The following is a 16128-nucleotide window of genomic DNA, read 5'->3' as shown; positions in this document are numbered from 1 at the left end:
AGACATCTGCTCTTTTGTGACATCTTTATGCTTCCCAGTCCACTGATGAAGTAATACTACAATACCTCCATAATATATAAATGGTGATGTCTTGCTTATATTAGCCCATACACACTGCTATTAATAACAAGAAGTCGTAAAGCATAAAATAAAATACATGCAGAGAGAACGGCACATAAATGTCATAGATACAATAGAGTTACTAACAGAAAATACTGAAACAGAAATTGACTATGACATCAAAAATTAATATTACACAAATACAATTTCTGCACTCATTACTGATTAAGAAATCGTGCTACGGTATTGTGACAAATGAGGAAATGATAGGTCACAATTCAGTTTTCATGCCAGGAGCATACAGTGGCTATGATAAGCAATACACTTATCTCTGCTTATAGTCACATTACAAACTATTACTAAGTTTATCCAGTAATGTAGAGGGGGAAAATGTCTGGTATCATTTTCAACATCTGTCTAGTAAAATAAACATTGAATTTCAAGTAAGTACAATGATTGACAAACATAGTCATATTGATCTATTACTGTGACTGGTATCTTCAGCGAAACATTTCCAAGTAATTTCAATTAAGCACTCAGATCTACAGAAACATATACATAAATGCATATACATAAATGAATTTATGACTAGACAGTTTGCAATCATTTACAGAGTTACCGAGTATTAAAATTTTAAAATTTGAGAAACAGGTTTGAGCAAAACAGTATGTTTATAGACTTAGGAGGTTTTTTTTCCTTGCCTCTCTGTTTTGCAGAAAGGTAAGAAATATTCTAGGTTCTTCAAATTAAGATCACAATATTCCCAAAGCAAATAGTGCTTTACAAGGGACAACAATGATACTAAAATATTTACAGTTTGCTACTCTGAACAGAGTACTACGAAAACAATTTGTGGAATTTCATCTGTACAATTAGTTAGCAATGACTCAAATCTCAACAAGAAGAAATCCAAAAACTTTACATAATTTAACAAACAGAAAGATTAATTATTCCCAGTTCATGATGTCCCTTTGCAAGGTTTGAGTGCCAAAAGTGCAGAAAGATTATACATTGTGCAACCTTAAACAGATTTGGTGACACAATTATTGTACAAATAAACTGCTATCAAACAAATAATGCAACTGAAATTATACTAACTACATATTCTTTCCTGTCCCACCCAACCACATGCATGGAAACACACACACACACACACACACACACACACACACACACGAGAGAGAGAGAGAGAGAGAGAGAGAGAGAGAGAGAGAGAGAGAATATCTGTGCACACAATATGATTACTAGCATAACACAGAAAAGGTTCTAAAAGATCTCGGCACATGATACATGTTACATTTTTTCATCACAATATATGTCTTCGCTTCAAGCATCACACAGTGCTCAATGCTTACACTCATAAATTTACATAAATAAAATGGAAACCTTAGCATCTCCTTTAAAATCTTCTGGTACATGTTATATCAAATTAACACATCAACATATCCACATTTTAAAAATTGGATCACAACATGATAAATGCATTTACCATTTACCCGGCATGTCACCTATTGTCTTGAGTCTTTTTTGTGACGGACGTGATTGAAAATACACACACATAAAAAACATACAACATATGCACACACAGGCACACAAATACTTGAACAATCTCTCTTCACCATATAGCTGCTCATTTCCATGAGTAATTAATTATTTCCTCATTAATTCTGAAGAAAATTGGTGTTTCAATTATTTTTTTCAGTTCAACAAATCCTCCACAGCTTCACAAGGAACGTCGCCTGAGTGAAGCACATGTCATCACAGTCAAACGAAGACTATTTGAAGTCTCTTCGTAAGACATTTAAAATAAATGAGTCTCAATTAATAGTTCTACTACACTCATTACGCAAAGTACATCACTTTCTTAGTGTCAGCATGCACTGTTATCGCACGTGCCATAGCTCCAGGAGTGCGGTCTTCACTGCAACCTGACTGATGTGAGCCTTCTCCACTGGAGAAAAGGGAAAGAAAACAGTGTGAACGTTAGACACAAATAAATTATGGATTTGTCAAGGCATATATATTTAATTCTATTACCCCAAAAGAAATGAAATGCTGTTTTACATGATCACCATCAGAGAAAAATCAAGTACAGAATTTGACAAAATTAACAAGAATTAATTCCTTTCTGGATAATAAAAAATTATTTCGAAATATCAATGCTAGATACAGGTACGCAGTTTGTTGTGAATCTTAGCTTAACCCTTGTTTTTTTAAATTTTTTTAATAGATATACTTACTACATTACTTATTTACTTGTTGGTGCTAGAGCCCTTGTAGAATCTTAGCTTCCTTTGTCATCTGCCTACATTCTTTTCTCTCCAATCACTTTTCTTCTCCAATTCCCGACTCCCATTCGTCCGAGATCCTTCTCTATATCTTCGAGCCACCTTTTTCTGGGGCTTCCTTTTCTCCTCCCCACTTTCAAGCTTTCCTAAAAACATCTCCTTAACACTTCAAGTTTCTGGCATTATCTGTACACATTCAGCCCGTATTATTGTTCCTTGTTTGATATTCACAGCAATATTCATCTGTCCAAGAAGTGCTTGTAGTTCTGCATTTGTCTTTATTCTCCAGTTTCTCTCCTCTCTCACTGCCCAAAAAACCTTTCTCAAAATCTTTTTTTTACCATCTCGATAGCCAGCATTCCTCCTTTCTGGTCTTCAAGCAGTCTTCCAACCCATTTTTTACCATAGGTCTTATAATAGTAAAATATAACATTTCTGGATTTGAATATATTCTGCAAGGAATAACAATACACTTGCTATCTTTTCTTGAATTTCTGCTGCTGCCCTGTTATTGAGCCTAGGTATTTTGCTTTTCCAGTCTTCCCCCCCCCCCCCCTATTGATGTCTCTCTTCTCTATCCCCACAAGGACTCCCATTGTCATATCAGAACCAGGAGGGGGTGTCCTCTTTATAGGTGAAGGGAAGCTGACCAGCCTAGTGGGGTAAGCCCCAAGAGCAGCAAATCATGGTCCTTCAGGTTGGGGTTGGGTCAACAACTCCACCTTGTAAAATCGAATCTTTGTGGACACCACTCATCAGCCTCTGGAGTACATGGATTACAAGACAATGGCAGAGCAAATAAAGAAGAAAATGGGTATCATGATACCCACCAGGAATGTGAGGACACTTAACGGATCTGGCAATTTGCGAGAAATCAGAGAGGAAATGGGTAAGTACAGAGTGAAAATACAGTACCTGCACTACAAGAAATAAGATGGAAACATTTTTTCCAGGGAACATATACTGATACACAGTTGAAGGGGTACAGGTCATTATGGTACTGGTTTTCTTATAAATAGCTCAATAAAGGTAAAATAACACAATGGAAAGTCCAGGATGGAATAATGAGATTATGAAAAGGATAGATTGCCACTCACAATATAATGGAGATGTTGAGTAGCAGAAAGGCATAACAAAAAGACTGCTAAACAAGGTCTTGGGGTACAAAGAAGGAGCCTCCTAGAAGATTGTGAGTCTACAGACTGAAGACACACACAATCGGGCATACCCTGGAAATGGTGAAAGATTTCACCAGCTAATCCTTCTAACACCAGATCAAGTTAAAGTCCAAAACCAAATTAACATCAAGATGCAATGGCCTTTATCAAGACTACCCCTTGTGACGATCTCGATAAATATTGAGGGATTCTCTAGTCATAAGAGTGTTTTATTAGCAGACATGTGATATAAGCATAAATGCGATGTATTGTTGGTGCAGGAAACACACCGGGGAGCCACCAGCCACAGACCTAAAATAGCAGGAATGGATTTGGCCATTGAAAGACCTCACGACAAGTATGGGAGTGCGATTTTCATCAGACCCAGGCTCAACGTAACATCAGCCGCAATGACAGAAGTAAATAACATTGAACTACTTACTATTCGCGCCCAGAAGTTCTCTGTGACGTCTATGTACAAACCACCAGATGTGAACTTTGTTTTCCATGAACCAAACAATTTTACATATGACCATATTAATTTTGTCATGGGCGATTTCAATTGCCATGGTGAAGCATGGGGATATAATAAGACTGATGAGAATGGTGTACAGCTTGAATCCTGGGCAGACACTAATGACCTACAACTCATTCATGACCCAAAACAGCCAGCATCGTTCAACAGCAGAAGATGGAGAAGGGGATATAATCCTGACAACATCTTTGTGAGTAGGAAGTTGGCAGCACAGTGCATGAAGCTCGTTGAAGAGCTTATCCCAAGTACACAACACAGACCCGTCATTTGTGTTGTGAATGCCATGGTTAAACCAGAGGAGGTGCCTTTCCGAAGACAGTTTAATTTCAAAAAGGCAGACTGGCAGAAATTTAAAGAGCAATTGGACGATGAGATTGAGAAAATCCCTCCTCGACCAGATGAGTATGGTAGATTTATCGATCTTGTGAAAGAGATCTCAAGGAAAAACATCCCAAGGGGTTGCCGTACCCAGTACATCCAGGGTCTGACCGGCAGCAGCAAGGTCTTACTTGACAGGTACCAAAAGCTGTTCACTCAGCACCCCTTCAGCGAAGATACGATGGAGGCTGGGGAGGAACTAATGCAGGCTATTGCTGAGGATCAGAGATCACGGTGGTGAAAACTAGTCGAGAATCTTGACATGAAACAAAGCAGCAGACGTGCTTGGAAATAACTGAAAAACTTAAGTGGGGACCCAACTGATCACCAGCAGAAGAACAACAGGGTAATAGCAAATCAGATTGCTAGCCAACTTCTGAAGAATGGGAAAACCAAAGGGAAAAGAGAAAAAAGGGAAAGAGTTATACCCCAAGAACAAAAAGATTATGAACTCCTCATCACAGCAACTGAACCGAAAGACGCCATTCAGAGTATGAAACTGAATAAGGCCGCTGGAACTGATGACCTTAGAACGGAGCAGATAAAACAGTTTGGGCCCAAAGCTCGAAACTGGTTACTACAAATGATGAACGCCTGTATTAAAGAGCTGAATATTCCAAAACTATGGCGGCAGGCGAGAGTGGTGGCTTTACTAAAACCTGGCAAGGAGATAAAGGACCCCAAAAGTTACAGACCAGTGTCACTTCTATGCCATCTCTATAAGATACTGGAGCGGATGATTCTCAACCGGGTGGCAGAAACTATAGATGGAAAGCTCATAAAGGAACAAGCCGGTTACAGACCAGGAAGATCTTGTTGCGGGCAAATACTTAATCTGGAGCAACATATAGAAGATGGCTTTGAAAAAAAATTAATAACTGGAGCAGCTTTCATAGATCTTACTGCTGCATACGACACGGTAAACCACAGAAAGCTATTGCGCAAATTATATCACCTCACAGGGGACTGTAGGTTGACAATGGTTATTGGTAGTCTTCTGCAGAATCGAAGATTTTATGTCTCCCTAAATGGTAAGAACAGTAGATGGCGACTGCAGAAGAATGGCTTACCACAAGGAAATGTACTTTCTCCCATCCTTTATAATGCGTACACTAATGACCAACCTATATCTCAAGATGCAAGACTGTTCGTATATGCTGATGACACAGCTGTGGTGGTCCAGGGGTCCAATTTTGATGCAACATCTGGAAATCTCTCTAGAGCGCTTGAAGAACTGGCTCAATACTACGACGCCAATCACCTCAAGCCAAACCCTGACAAAACCCAAGTATGTGCTTTCCATCTGCACAATAGAGAGGCTGGAGTTGAGCTCGATGTTACATGGCAAGGTAAGAAGCTAAAGCACTGTCCAACACCTAAATACCTTGGGGTTATACTTGACAGAACGCTTTCTTTCAAGCAGCATTGCCAAAACACCAAGGCTAAAGTCTGCTCCAGGAATAACATCATCCGCAGGCTGACAAACTATGAATGGGGAGCTCAACCATCAGTACTGAGAACATCAGCACTTGCTCCATGTGTTTCTGCAGCAGACTATGCAGCGCCAGTATGGGAAGCATCTGCACACGCTAAACAGGTTGATGTAAGTGTAAATGAGATAATGCGAATTACAGGCTGTCTCAGACCCACACCAACGGGTAATTTGTACCTACTTGCTGGAATTGCCCCATCCAAGATCAGAAGGCAGGTGGCAGCAGACGCTGAGAGAACAAAGAAAGAAACAGATTCTAGACACCCACTGAATTGGCACATCACTCAGGCTCGGAGGCTTAAGTCTAGAAATAGCTTTATTGCAAGAACCAAGATCCTTGACAGTTCACAGGAAGGTAAGAGAGTCCGTAAATGGGAGAATGAACAAACCGCACAACAGATAATACCAAAAGAGCAAATGGCACCTGGTAACAAACTTCCTTACACAGTGTGGAGAACACTACATACGCTGAGGGCTGGTGTACCCAGATGCAAAACTAATCTGTGCAAGTGGGGACTGCTGACTAACGATGACGACGTTCTTTGCGGATGCAGAGAGGTACAAGACGAGGCATATCTGCCCATGTGCCGACTACTGCCAGAGCCCTGCAGTTTTAGTGACCTGCTACAAGCCAACGACAAAGCCGTAGTGGTGGCTAATTATTGGAAAAATAAAATTTGATCTGGACACGGAAAAGTAAGGCAAAGTAACAAGGTCTTGCTCTGAAATGGACTCCCCCCCCCCCCCCCCACACACACACACAAAGATCACTGTTTCTGGCTGCCAAGAGGTGTGTGTGTGTGTGTGTATTTCGAAAGACGGCCTTTTGGCCGAAAACTTACTTGTTTAGTACTCTTTCTGCTGTGCCTCAACATCTCCCCTATATGATGAATAGCAATCTATCCTTCTTATCATATTGTCAATGAAGGCAAATTAATAAGTTTCATAGCACTTAATGACAAGCTGTGTTTCCTGTGAATTGGGGCAAAATTTTTCTATGTTACGATGAAGTGTGCCTATGCCCCTACATAAGAATCAAATGAAGAGTAAAAGGATGAATTTTACTCCAAACTGGAGGAGGAAATCCCCATGATGCAACAATGATCCTTGGGGATCTGAATGCAAAATTTGGGAAAGAAGAAGTGTATAGAAATATAATGGGAAAAGAAAGCCTGCATGAAGTCAGTAATGATTATGGACTAAGGCTGATAGACTTTGCCAATGGTAAGGAAATGATAAAAAGCACATGGCATCCAAGGAAAGATAATAAAAGGTGCACAGGTGCATCACCAGATGGAGTTACAAGAAAGCAGGTAGACCAATGGCACACATCAGACATTATGGAAGTCAGCAGCTGTAGAGGGGCAGATGAAGACACACATCATTATTTCGTGTAGATCAAGCAACTTGCCGTAAAGAAGACACGTGAAGTTGCAGACAGGCAAAATCAAAAGATACTACATATAGTGTTCGGCCACAGCCTTCATCAGTAACACACACACACACACACACACACACACACACACACCCCATTCACAAGCAAGCATAACTCATTCACACACAACCGCCAACTCCAGCACCTCGAGCTGGAATGCAACATCATGTGGGATGCAAGCAGCAATCTGGATGGGGTGGGAAAGGGGAAAGGGAAAGGGAAGGTATAGTAGTGTATGGGTGAGGAGAAAGACTAACACTGTCTGGTGTAGTGCGCAGGGACTAGACAGCCAACATGTGCAGCATCAGGAAGTTGTGGGGCAGAGAAGTGGGGAAAAACGAGCAAACAAGGAAAGGAGTGGGGAAAGTTGGGTGGATGTGTTGGCAGAGGGCTGCAAAAAAACAGGGTGGAGACGGAATGGGGATGAGATGATAGGACAGAGGGGGTGGAAACTGTGGGGTACAGGGTGTGGGACAGTATGTTACCACAGGCTGAGGCTGGGATAATTATGGGAGCGGAGAATATGTTGTAAGGATAACTCCAATATGTGCAGTTCAGAGAAGCTGGTGATGGAATGAAAGATCAAGATGGTTTGGGTGGTAAAGCAGCCACTGAGAGTAAGGGTGTTATGTTCAGCTGCATGATGTGCCACAGGATGGTCCACTTTGGTCTTGGCCACAGTTTGGCAATGGCAGTTCATGCTGGTGGACAGCTAGTTGGTAGTCATACCACTATAGAAAGCTGTGCAATGATTGCAGCATAGCTAGTAGATGACATGGCTGCTTTCACAGGTGGCCTGGCCTCTGATGAGGTAGGATAAAAACCAGATTGGAACAGGAAGTGCTGGGTGGGTGGATTGGGCATGTTTTGCACCTGGGATATGATCCTTGTGGAAAGGGGTTGGGATTGGGAGTAGCATATAGATAGACTAGGATGTTGTGGAGATTGGGTGGGCGATGGAACACACCGGAGAGTGAAGTGTCTCGGATACGATGTCACTCATTTCTGGGCATGATGATAGCTAATCGAAGCTCTGGTGAAGGACGTAGTTCAGTTGTTCCAGTCCAGGGAGGTACTGGGTGATGAAGAGGGTAGTCCTTCGTGGCTGGTTCTTGGGGGTGGTGGGAGGATTGTGGGTGTGAGGGAATATGGCACGGGAAATCTTTTGGTAAACGAGGTCTAGGGGATAGTGCCTGTCTGTGAAGGTCTTGATGAGACCCTCAGCTTACTGAGCAAAGGAGTTTTTGCCAATGCAGATACGACGTCCCCGGATAGCCAGGCTATATGGGAGGGACTTTTTGGTGAGAAAGGGATGACAGCTGTCAAAACGCAGGTACTACTGGTGGTTGGTGAGTTTACTGCGAACAGAGGTGTGGATGGAGCTATCAGAGACGAGGTGGTGAACATCTAGGAAGGTGGCATGCAGGTTTGAGGAGGACCATGTGAAGCAGATGGGAAAGATGATGTTGAGGTTGTGAAGGAACGAAGATTGGATGTCTTGGCCCCGAGTACAGATCAAGAAGATATCATCAATGAATCTAAACCAGACTAGGGGTTTGGTGTTTAGGCGGGCTAGGAAAGCCGCCTCTAGCTGGCCCATAAACAGGTTGGCATATTAGGGTACCATGCGGGTGCCCATGGCTGTGCCGCGGATTTGTTATATACCTTCCCTTCAAATGAGAAGTAGTTGTGGGTTACGATGAAGTTAGTAAGGTGTTTGAGGAAGGGGGTAGTGGGTTTGGAGTCTGAAGAACCTTGGGAAAGGTAGTGTTAAATAGCCGTAAGACCATGGGCATGAGGGATGTTAGTGTTTAGGAAGGTGGCGTCAACAGTGACGAGTAGTAGGGATCCAGGACATAAAAGGGTGGGGATGCTAGAGAGTTGGTGAAGAAAGTGGTTGGTGTCTATGATGTCAGAGGTTAGATTACGGGCAATTGGTTGGAGGTGTTGGTCAATGAGGGCCGAAATTCTTTCAGTGGAAGCACAACAGTCAGCCACAATTGGGTGTCCGGGTTTGTTGGGTTTGTGGATTTTGGGCAGCATGTAGAAGGTGGGTGTGCGAAGTGTCTTAGGGATGAGGAGGGAAGTGGATTCAGGGGAGACATTCTGGAAACGGCCCAATGCTTTAAGCAGGGATTGGAGTTTGTGCTGGATTTCCAAGATGGGATCACTCTGACAGAGTTTATATAAGGAGGAGTCAGATAATTGTCTGCTGGTAGGATGATTAGGTCAGGATTTGTTTTGAGGTTGTGTATGGCTGTTCTTTCTACTGAAATGTTGGTGTCCTAAGGAAGGGGCATGGGAAAGAATGGGGAGGCTAAGTTGGAGGTAAGGAATTCCTGGAAAGTGGCCAGTGGGTGGTTAAGTGGGAGGGAGGGAGGATCACAGTTGGATGGTGGTATGAACTGGAAGAGGCAGGGTTCAATGTTGGAGTTAGGGTGGTTTTGGTTGGAGGAATTGGTGGCAAAGAAGTGCTTCCATTGCAGGGATCGGGAGGAGGACAGTAGGTCTTTGACAAGTCTAGCTTGGTTAAATTATGGTGTACGGCTAAAGGTGAAGCCTTTGGATAGGACTGAAGCTTTTGAGGACTTGGACAAAACAGGTGTTGATGGTTGTGAGAGGAGCCAGATACGCGAAAAAATGCATAAAGATGTGTAAAAATATGCAAAAACACGCAGAAACACACCCAGGTACACAAAAATATGCACAGATATGTAAAAATATGCACAAACATGTAAATATAAGCAAAAACATGTGGAACATCTGGGGCGTTTGATGCTGCACTAACAAATCACACTATCATTAAGTCTGTGTTGCGTGCGAATGATCGTTGACGCAGTGTGGCATGGAAATTAGGTAAAGTTAGTGTAGGTTGGACCGAGACAGAAGATAGGCATGGTAAGAAACAAAAAGAGTGAGGGGAACATGAAACACTATACATAAAGTCTCCAAATTAAAGAAAAGCAAAAAGAATACAAGAGTAAATTAGAAGAAACCATCTAGACAAGAAAGAGTACATAGAACAAAGGGAAGTGGAACAGCCATCAGTGTAGCTTCAGAAGAAGTACTGGGGAGACCAGAATACCAAAGAGCAGTGATATGGCTTGACAAGTATAGCCTACTGGTAATCCAAGAGAGACATGAAGTGAGATAAAGAATGCTGCAATGGAAAACAAGACTAGTGGACGAAGACTATATAGAGAAGAGGAAATGAGCAAATAATTTGTGTATAGTGAAGAAAAGGCTTTATGGAAGGAGGAAGATACAGCAGTTGGATGAAATGAGGCATAATAATGATATACAATAATTCTATGAAAGATCTAGAAAAATGAAAAGGTGATTCCAACAGAGAGCAGTCTTCTGTAAGGACAAAGATGTAAATCCAACTGGAGATAAAAGTAAAGCTTTGGGAAGATGACAGGGGTATTTTTTGAGTTAACTGATAGAAGGAGGAGAGGAAACAGAGAGGAAAACTTCAATGAGGAACAGGAGGAACTGAACCTGAAACTGGAATTAAGATCAGAACCAGAGGAGCAGGAAGTCAAACTGCCAGACTCGGGAGAAGTGAAGAAAGCAATTAAAAGCTTAAAGAACAATAAAGCAGCAAGAGAAGACTGCACGGAGGCCAAATTGCTAACATTTGGGAGAAAGAAGGTGGAGATGGTTATTAATGAATTAATAAAGGAAATACAGATAACTGAGAAATGCCTAAGGAATACAGCATGAAAATAATCTGCCCATTACATAAGAAATGGCGAAATGGCAGAGTGCAGTAATTACACACGATTACTCTCTTAGACACAATATGTACAGTGTTTATTAAGATTTTAGATCCTAGGCTAGAATACCAACCACCTTCCCTACCCTCTGGCTCCTATCCTTGTAACCGCCCCCGGTGTAAAACCTGTCCCATGCACCCTCCCACCACCAACTACTCCAGTCCTGTAACCCGGAAGGTGTACACGATCAAAGGCAGAGCCATGTGTGAAAGCACCCACGTGATTTACCAACTGACCTGCCTACACTGTGAAGCTTTCTGTGTGGGAATGACCAGCAACAAACTGTCCATTCGCATGAATGGACACAGGCAGACAGTGTTTGTTGGTAATGAGGATCACCCTGTGGCTAAACATGCCTTGGTGCATGGCCAGCACATCTTGGCACAGTGTTACACCGTCCGGGTTATCTGGATACTTCCCACTAACACCAACCTGTCAGAATTCCGGAGATGGGAACTTGCCCTTCAGTATATCCTCTCTTCCCGTTACCCACCAGGCCTCAACCTCCGCTAATTTCAAGTTGCTGCCGCTCATACCTCACCTGTCATTCAACAACATCTTTGCCTCTGTACTTCCGCCTCGACTGACATCTCTGCCCAAACTCTTTGCCTTTACAAATGTCTGCTTGCGTCTGTGTATGTGCGGATGGATATGTGTGTGTGTGCGCGCGAGTGTATACCTGTCCTTTTTCCCCCCCTAAGGCAAGTCTTTCCCCTCCCAGGATTGGAATGACTCCTTACCCTCTCCCTTAAAACCCACATCCTTTTGTCTTTCCCTCTCCTTCCCTCTTTCCTGATGAAGCAACCGTTGGTTACGAAAGCTTGAATTTTGTGTGTATGTTTGTGTGTCTATCAACATGCCAGCGCTTCCGTTTGGTAAGTTACATCATCTTTGTTTTTAGATATATTTTTCCCACGTGGAATGTTTCCATCTATTATAATCGCTACTTTTATCATCATAGCATGTTCATTTTTTTCCTTTCTGGTGTGTCAAGCAATTAAGCGCGGTCTCTGACGGCATGTTCATGTATCAAACTTTTATAAAATGTGAAAAGGGCATGGAAATGGTTGGTTGGTTTGGGGAAGGAGACCAGACAGCGTGGTCATCGGTCTCATCGGATTAGGGAAGGATGGGGAAGGAAGTCGGCCGTGCCCTTTCAGAGGAACCATCCCGGCATTTGCCTGGAGTCATTTAGGGAAATCACGGCATGGAAATGGTGCCAGTCTTGTGAAACATAACTATATTAGTCTAGTTTACCACAAAAATTCTTCCTTACTTTATCTATATTTAATCGAGAAGGGTGGGAGGAGTCTTAAAGTAACACGACAATACCTAACTATTTATAAAACTCACTTAACTGCCTAGTAACAAGAAATTCATGAATGGAAACAAAAATAAATAAAGACAACCACTTGCCCATAATAGAGGTGTGGTACATACACACACAAATCAGCTACAGGTGAGCAGTTGCTGTTCCTCATCTCTGTTTACCATTTCTACTTACTACTCGTTAACAAAATATTAAGTTGAGCTAGTGATCACATGCAGGAGAATGATGCGTGAACATATATTTCCTTTAATATTCTCTAATATTGTTATGATGTTAGCACATTACACAAATACAACTGTCTTGGAACTGAAGAGAACTGAATGTGAAATGAATACATTTTCATATTTTTAAACTGTTCACAAAAAATGGTTCAAATGGCTCTGAGCACTATGGGACTCAACATCTTAGGTCATAAGTCCCCTAGAACTTAGAACTACTTAAACCTAACTAACCTAAGGACATCACACACACCCATGCCCGAGGCAGGATTCGAACCTGCGACCGTAGCAGCCCCGCGGTTCCGGACTGCAGCGCCAGAACCACACGACCACCGCGGCCGGCTAAACTGTTTACACACATTCAGTTGAGACCAAATATATAATAGCATAGAGGTGCTGTAACACAATGGTATATAACTGCTGCTGCATACATTAGTTTTGTGAGTTTGCAGCAGCAAAAATACATCATTGCAACTGCTAACATGCAGTTACACACATCCTTTCGTACACCGTACCTGTCATGTTCCTTCTCCACTAGATGGTAGCGAGCACGGAAGGCAACAAGATGGGCGTAGTACGCAGGAGCAGGTATAGAGACAGAACGAGTGCAGCGTACGTAAGTGTGGCACAACTGATAGGTCAAGCACTGCAATTCATCTGAATCAAAATGATTGTCATCCCAAAGAACATGATAATGACTTGGACGACTTGTGCCCTGTAAAAAAAAATTACTATTGTCAAATGCTTAATAATAATAATAATAATAATAATAATAAAGCTTCCAATGACTGTTCCTGACCATAAGAATGTTTAGGTCAATAAAATCACTTGCATGTTATAATAATAATAATAATAATAATAATAATAATATGTAATTGTTTCTAAGACTCAAGGGCCTTCAGCATTGTTTTTACGACTCTTGTCACTGTAACAAAAATCTAGGGTTACACCATAGAGAATACTATTCCCTGCTATGCACGTCTGAATAGTGAACAATTGCATTAAGATGCTGAAACACAGTAATGAATCAAAAGATATTTATTATTTTATTTGACTGTGTATGGTATACTTCATGCTTTGAGAGATTATCTGCTACAATTAAATCTAGTGAGACACCCAGAAGACATGGTCGGATGTCAATGTAACTTCATACATGTACCACACCACTGGCACATATGAAAACGATTAGAGCCAAAATGCTCTGTGACAGGTAGAATGGTCACCAGAGTGCATTAGTGTTGTTAGTGTTCTGTTGCCACCAAGCCTTTTAAGGTATATAAGAGGCGTGAACATCATCAGATGTTGACTGATCACCACGAAGGATATGGAGATGCAACGTACTCTTGTGAGGAGGAGATTAGTGTTTAATGTCCTGTCAATTAATGAGGCTATTAGAGATGGATCAGAAGCTCAGATTAAGGAAGGGTAGGGAAGGAAATCAGCCATGCCTTTGAAAGAAACCGTCCCAACATTTGCCTGAAGAAATTTAGGGAAATCACGGAAAACCTAAATCAGGATGGTTGAAAGTGGGTTTGAATCATCATCCTCCAAATGTAAGTCCATTGTGCTAACCACTGTGCCACCCCCCACGGTCGTACTTGTTCAGGACATGACTTATCAGCACCTGACAAGTTTGGAGTTAACCGTAACTGTGAGTTAAGGCCTGAAGATAGTGCACTGAAGCACCGAAACTAATATCTATAAAATAAATATCATCATAAGGAAGCCTGTAGGCAATCCATTTATTACATTATTTTGAAAGGAGTCTCATTGTGGATCTACATTTGGTCGGCTGGAACAGTCATGCAACACCCAGATTTGTGAGACATGCAGACATGACAAAAGCCCCATGCTGGACTACACGCGAATGTGAGGGAAGGCATACTCTTCATCAGGGTTCTGGTGAACAATATCTGGTCACCACAAGGGATGATCTCTGTATTATGAACAAAGCACATCATAATCATAACCCCTTCACATCTGCACCTACCACCCAAGAACAAGTAATGGACACACTGCAACATTCTGTGTCATCCCACATCACTGGTCAGAGGCTAGCAGCAACCACACTAGGGGATTACCATTAACACCACGACACAAACATCTGCGCTTGGAACGGTAATGTGACTGGAAAGCATGGACTGCTGATGAATGGCACCCCACTATGTTCAATGGTTAATTGCAGTTATGCACTAATTAACTGCATTTCTGCACTACCCCTGATGCTCATCACCAGCAACTATGGCAACAACCTGGGGACAGATCTCTTTCTTCCAGGGTTTTGGAGAGGCACAGTCTTTTTGCTCTTGGAGTCACTGTGAGGGGTGCCATTGGGTACGACTTCATGCCAGAACTAGCAGTAATTGAGGGAATTCTGAAGGCACAAAAGTACATCACAAACACCTTGCATACATATGAGTTACCTCTCGAGCAACAGTAGTGGTGCCATTTTTCAACAGGACAATGCTTGTCTAATACAGCAAGTGTCTCTATGAACTGAGTGTCTAACAATGTACTCTCATGGCAAGCAAGATCCCCAGATCTGTCCCCAATACCTCATGTGTGCAACCAACTCCAATGTCAACTCCATCCCAGTGTCAGTACCTAGGAATATCGAGGACCAATTACAACGGTTGTGGGCCAGCTTGGCTCAGGGGAGGATACAACAATTGTATGACACCCATCTCAATCAAATCAGTGGATGCCAGACAGGGTGCAATGACATACTGGTAAGTGGACTACGATTCCAAGTTCTTTGTAAATATGACTTTTTTTTGTGATCAGAGAAGCACTATATCAACTCATCACATTTCATTTTGTTTCCTCCTCCCTTTCTGGGTGCTTCAATTTTCTGTCAGGCAGTGTGCTTCTATGAAGTTTGGAAAGTCAGGGAGAGGTACTGGCAAGAGCAAAGCTGTGCTGCTGAGTCATGAGTCATGCCTGGATAGCTCAGTTAGTATGAGTGTTGTTAGCAAAAGGCAAGGCTCCAGGTTCGAGTACCTGCCCAGTGCACTGTACAGGCCTGCCAGGAAGTTTTAAGACAGTGAAATTGTAAAAAAGTACTGTAAACATCATTCCAAAAATTATATAGTAGCTGGTGGGTCTCACCAGTGCTAATGTGTGCAATGAACTCATAATAATAAGTTAATTGTAAGGGGGAGAGAGGAAGGGTGAGATAGAGGGGGAGGGGGGGGAGGGGGGGGGCAGAGAGAGAGAGAGAGAATACCTAAAGAAAAGAAGAGGTTGCCTTTAAAAAGTATGCAGCAATATCATAATTCTTTTTCAACACTGGCACTTTAGCTTCATAAATTCATGCATCATGAAGACTTTAAAACATTCATTATTTATGTGATCTGAGGCTTTTCTGGCGTATGTGCTGCTTCCATGATTCTGGAGTGTAATGCCATATCCAACTGTCGGAAGTCCACAATAAATAAGACGACAACTGTTTCGCCA

At 42.1% G+C, this 16128-nt stretch overlaps 1 protein-coding gene across 1 annotated transcript in view; it reads right to left on the bottom strand.

Moving 5' to 3' along the window:
- Positions 1 to 926: 926 nt before the first annotated feature.
- LOC126251683 (protein argonaute-2) overlaps positions 927 to 16128 on the bottom strand; it is a 238385-nt gene continuing 223183 nt past the window's right edge. The window contains exons 17-18 of the mRNA XM_049952270.1: positions 13188 to 13387; positions 927 to 2011 (exon numbers count right to left, since the gene is read on the bottom strand). Coding sequence (XP_049808227.1) covers positions 1903 to 2011; positions 13188 to 13387 — 309 coding nt within the window. The 3' untranslated portion in view covers positions 927 to 1902. The remainder of the gene's footprint in view (positions 2012 to 13187; positions 13388 to 16128) is intronic.

Source organism: Schistocerca nitens, chromosome 1 (genome assembly GCF_023898315.1).
Source record: "Schistocerca nitens isolate TAMUIC-IGC-003100 chromosome 1, iqSchNite1.1, whole genome shotgun sequence".
NCBI classification, from domain to species: Eukaryota; Metazoa; Arthropoda; class Insecta; order Orthoptera; family Acrididae; genus Schistocerca; species Schistocerca nitens.
This window is presented reverse-complemented; position numbering and strand designations above follow the sequence as displayed.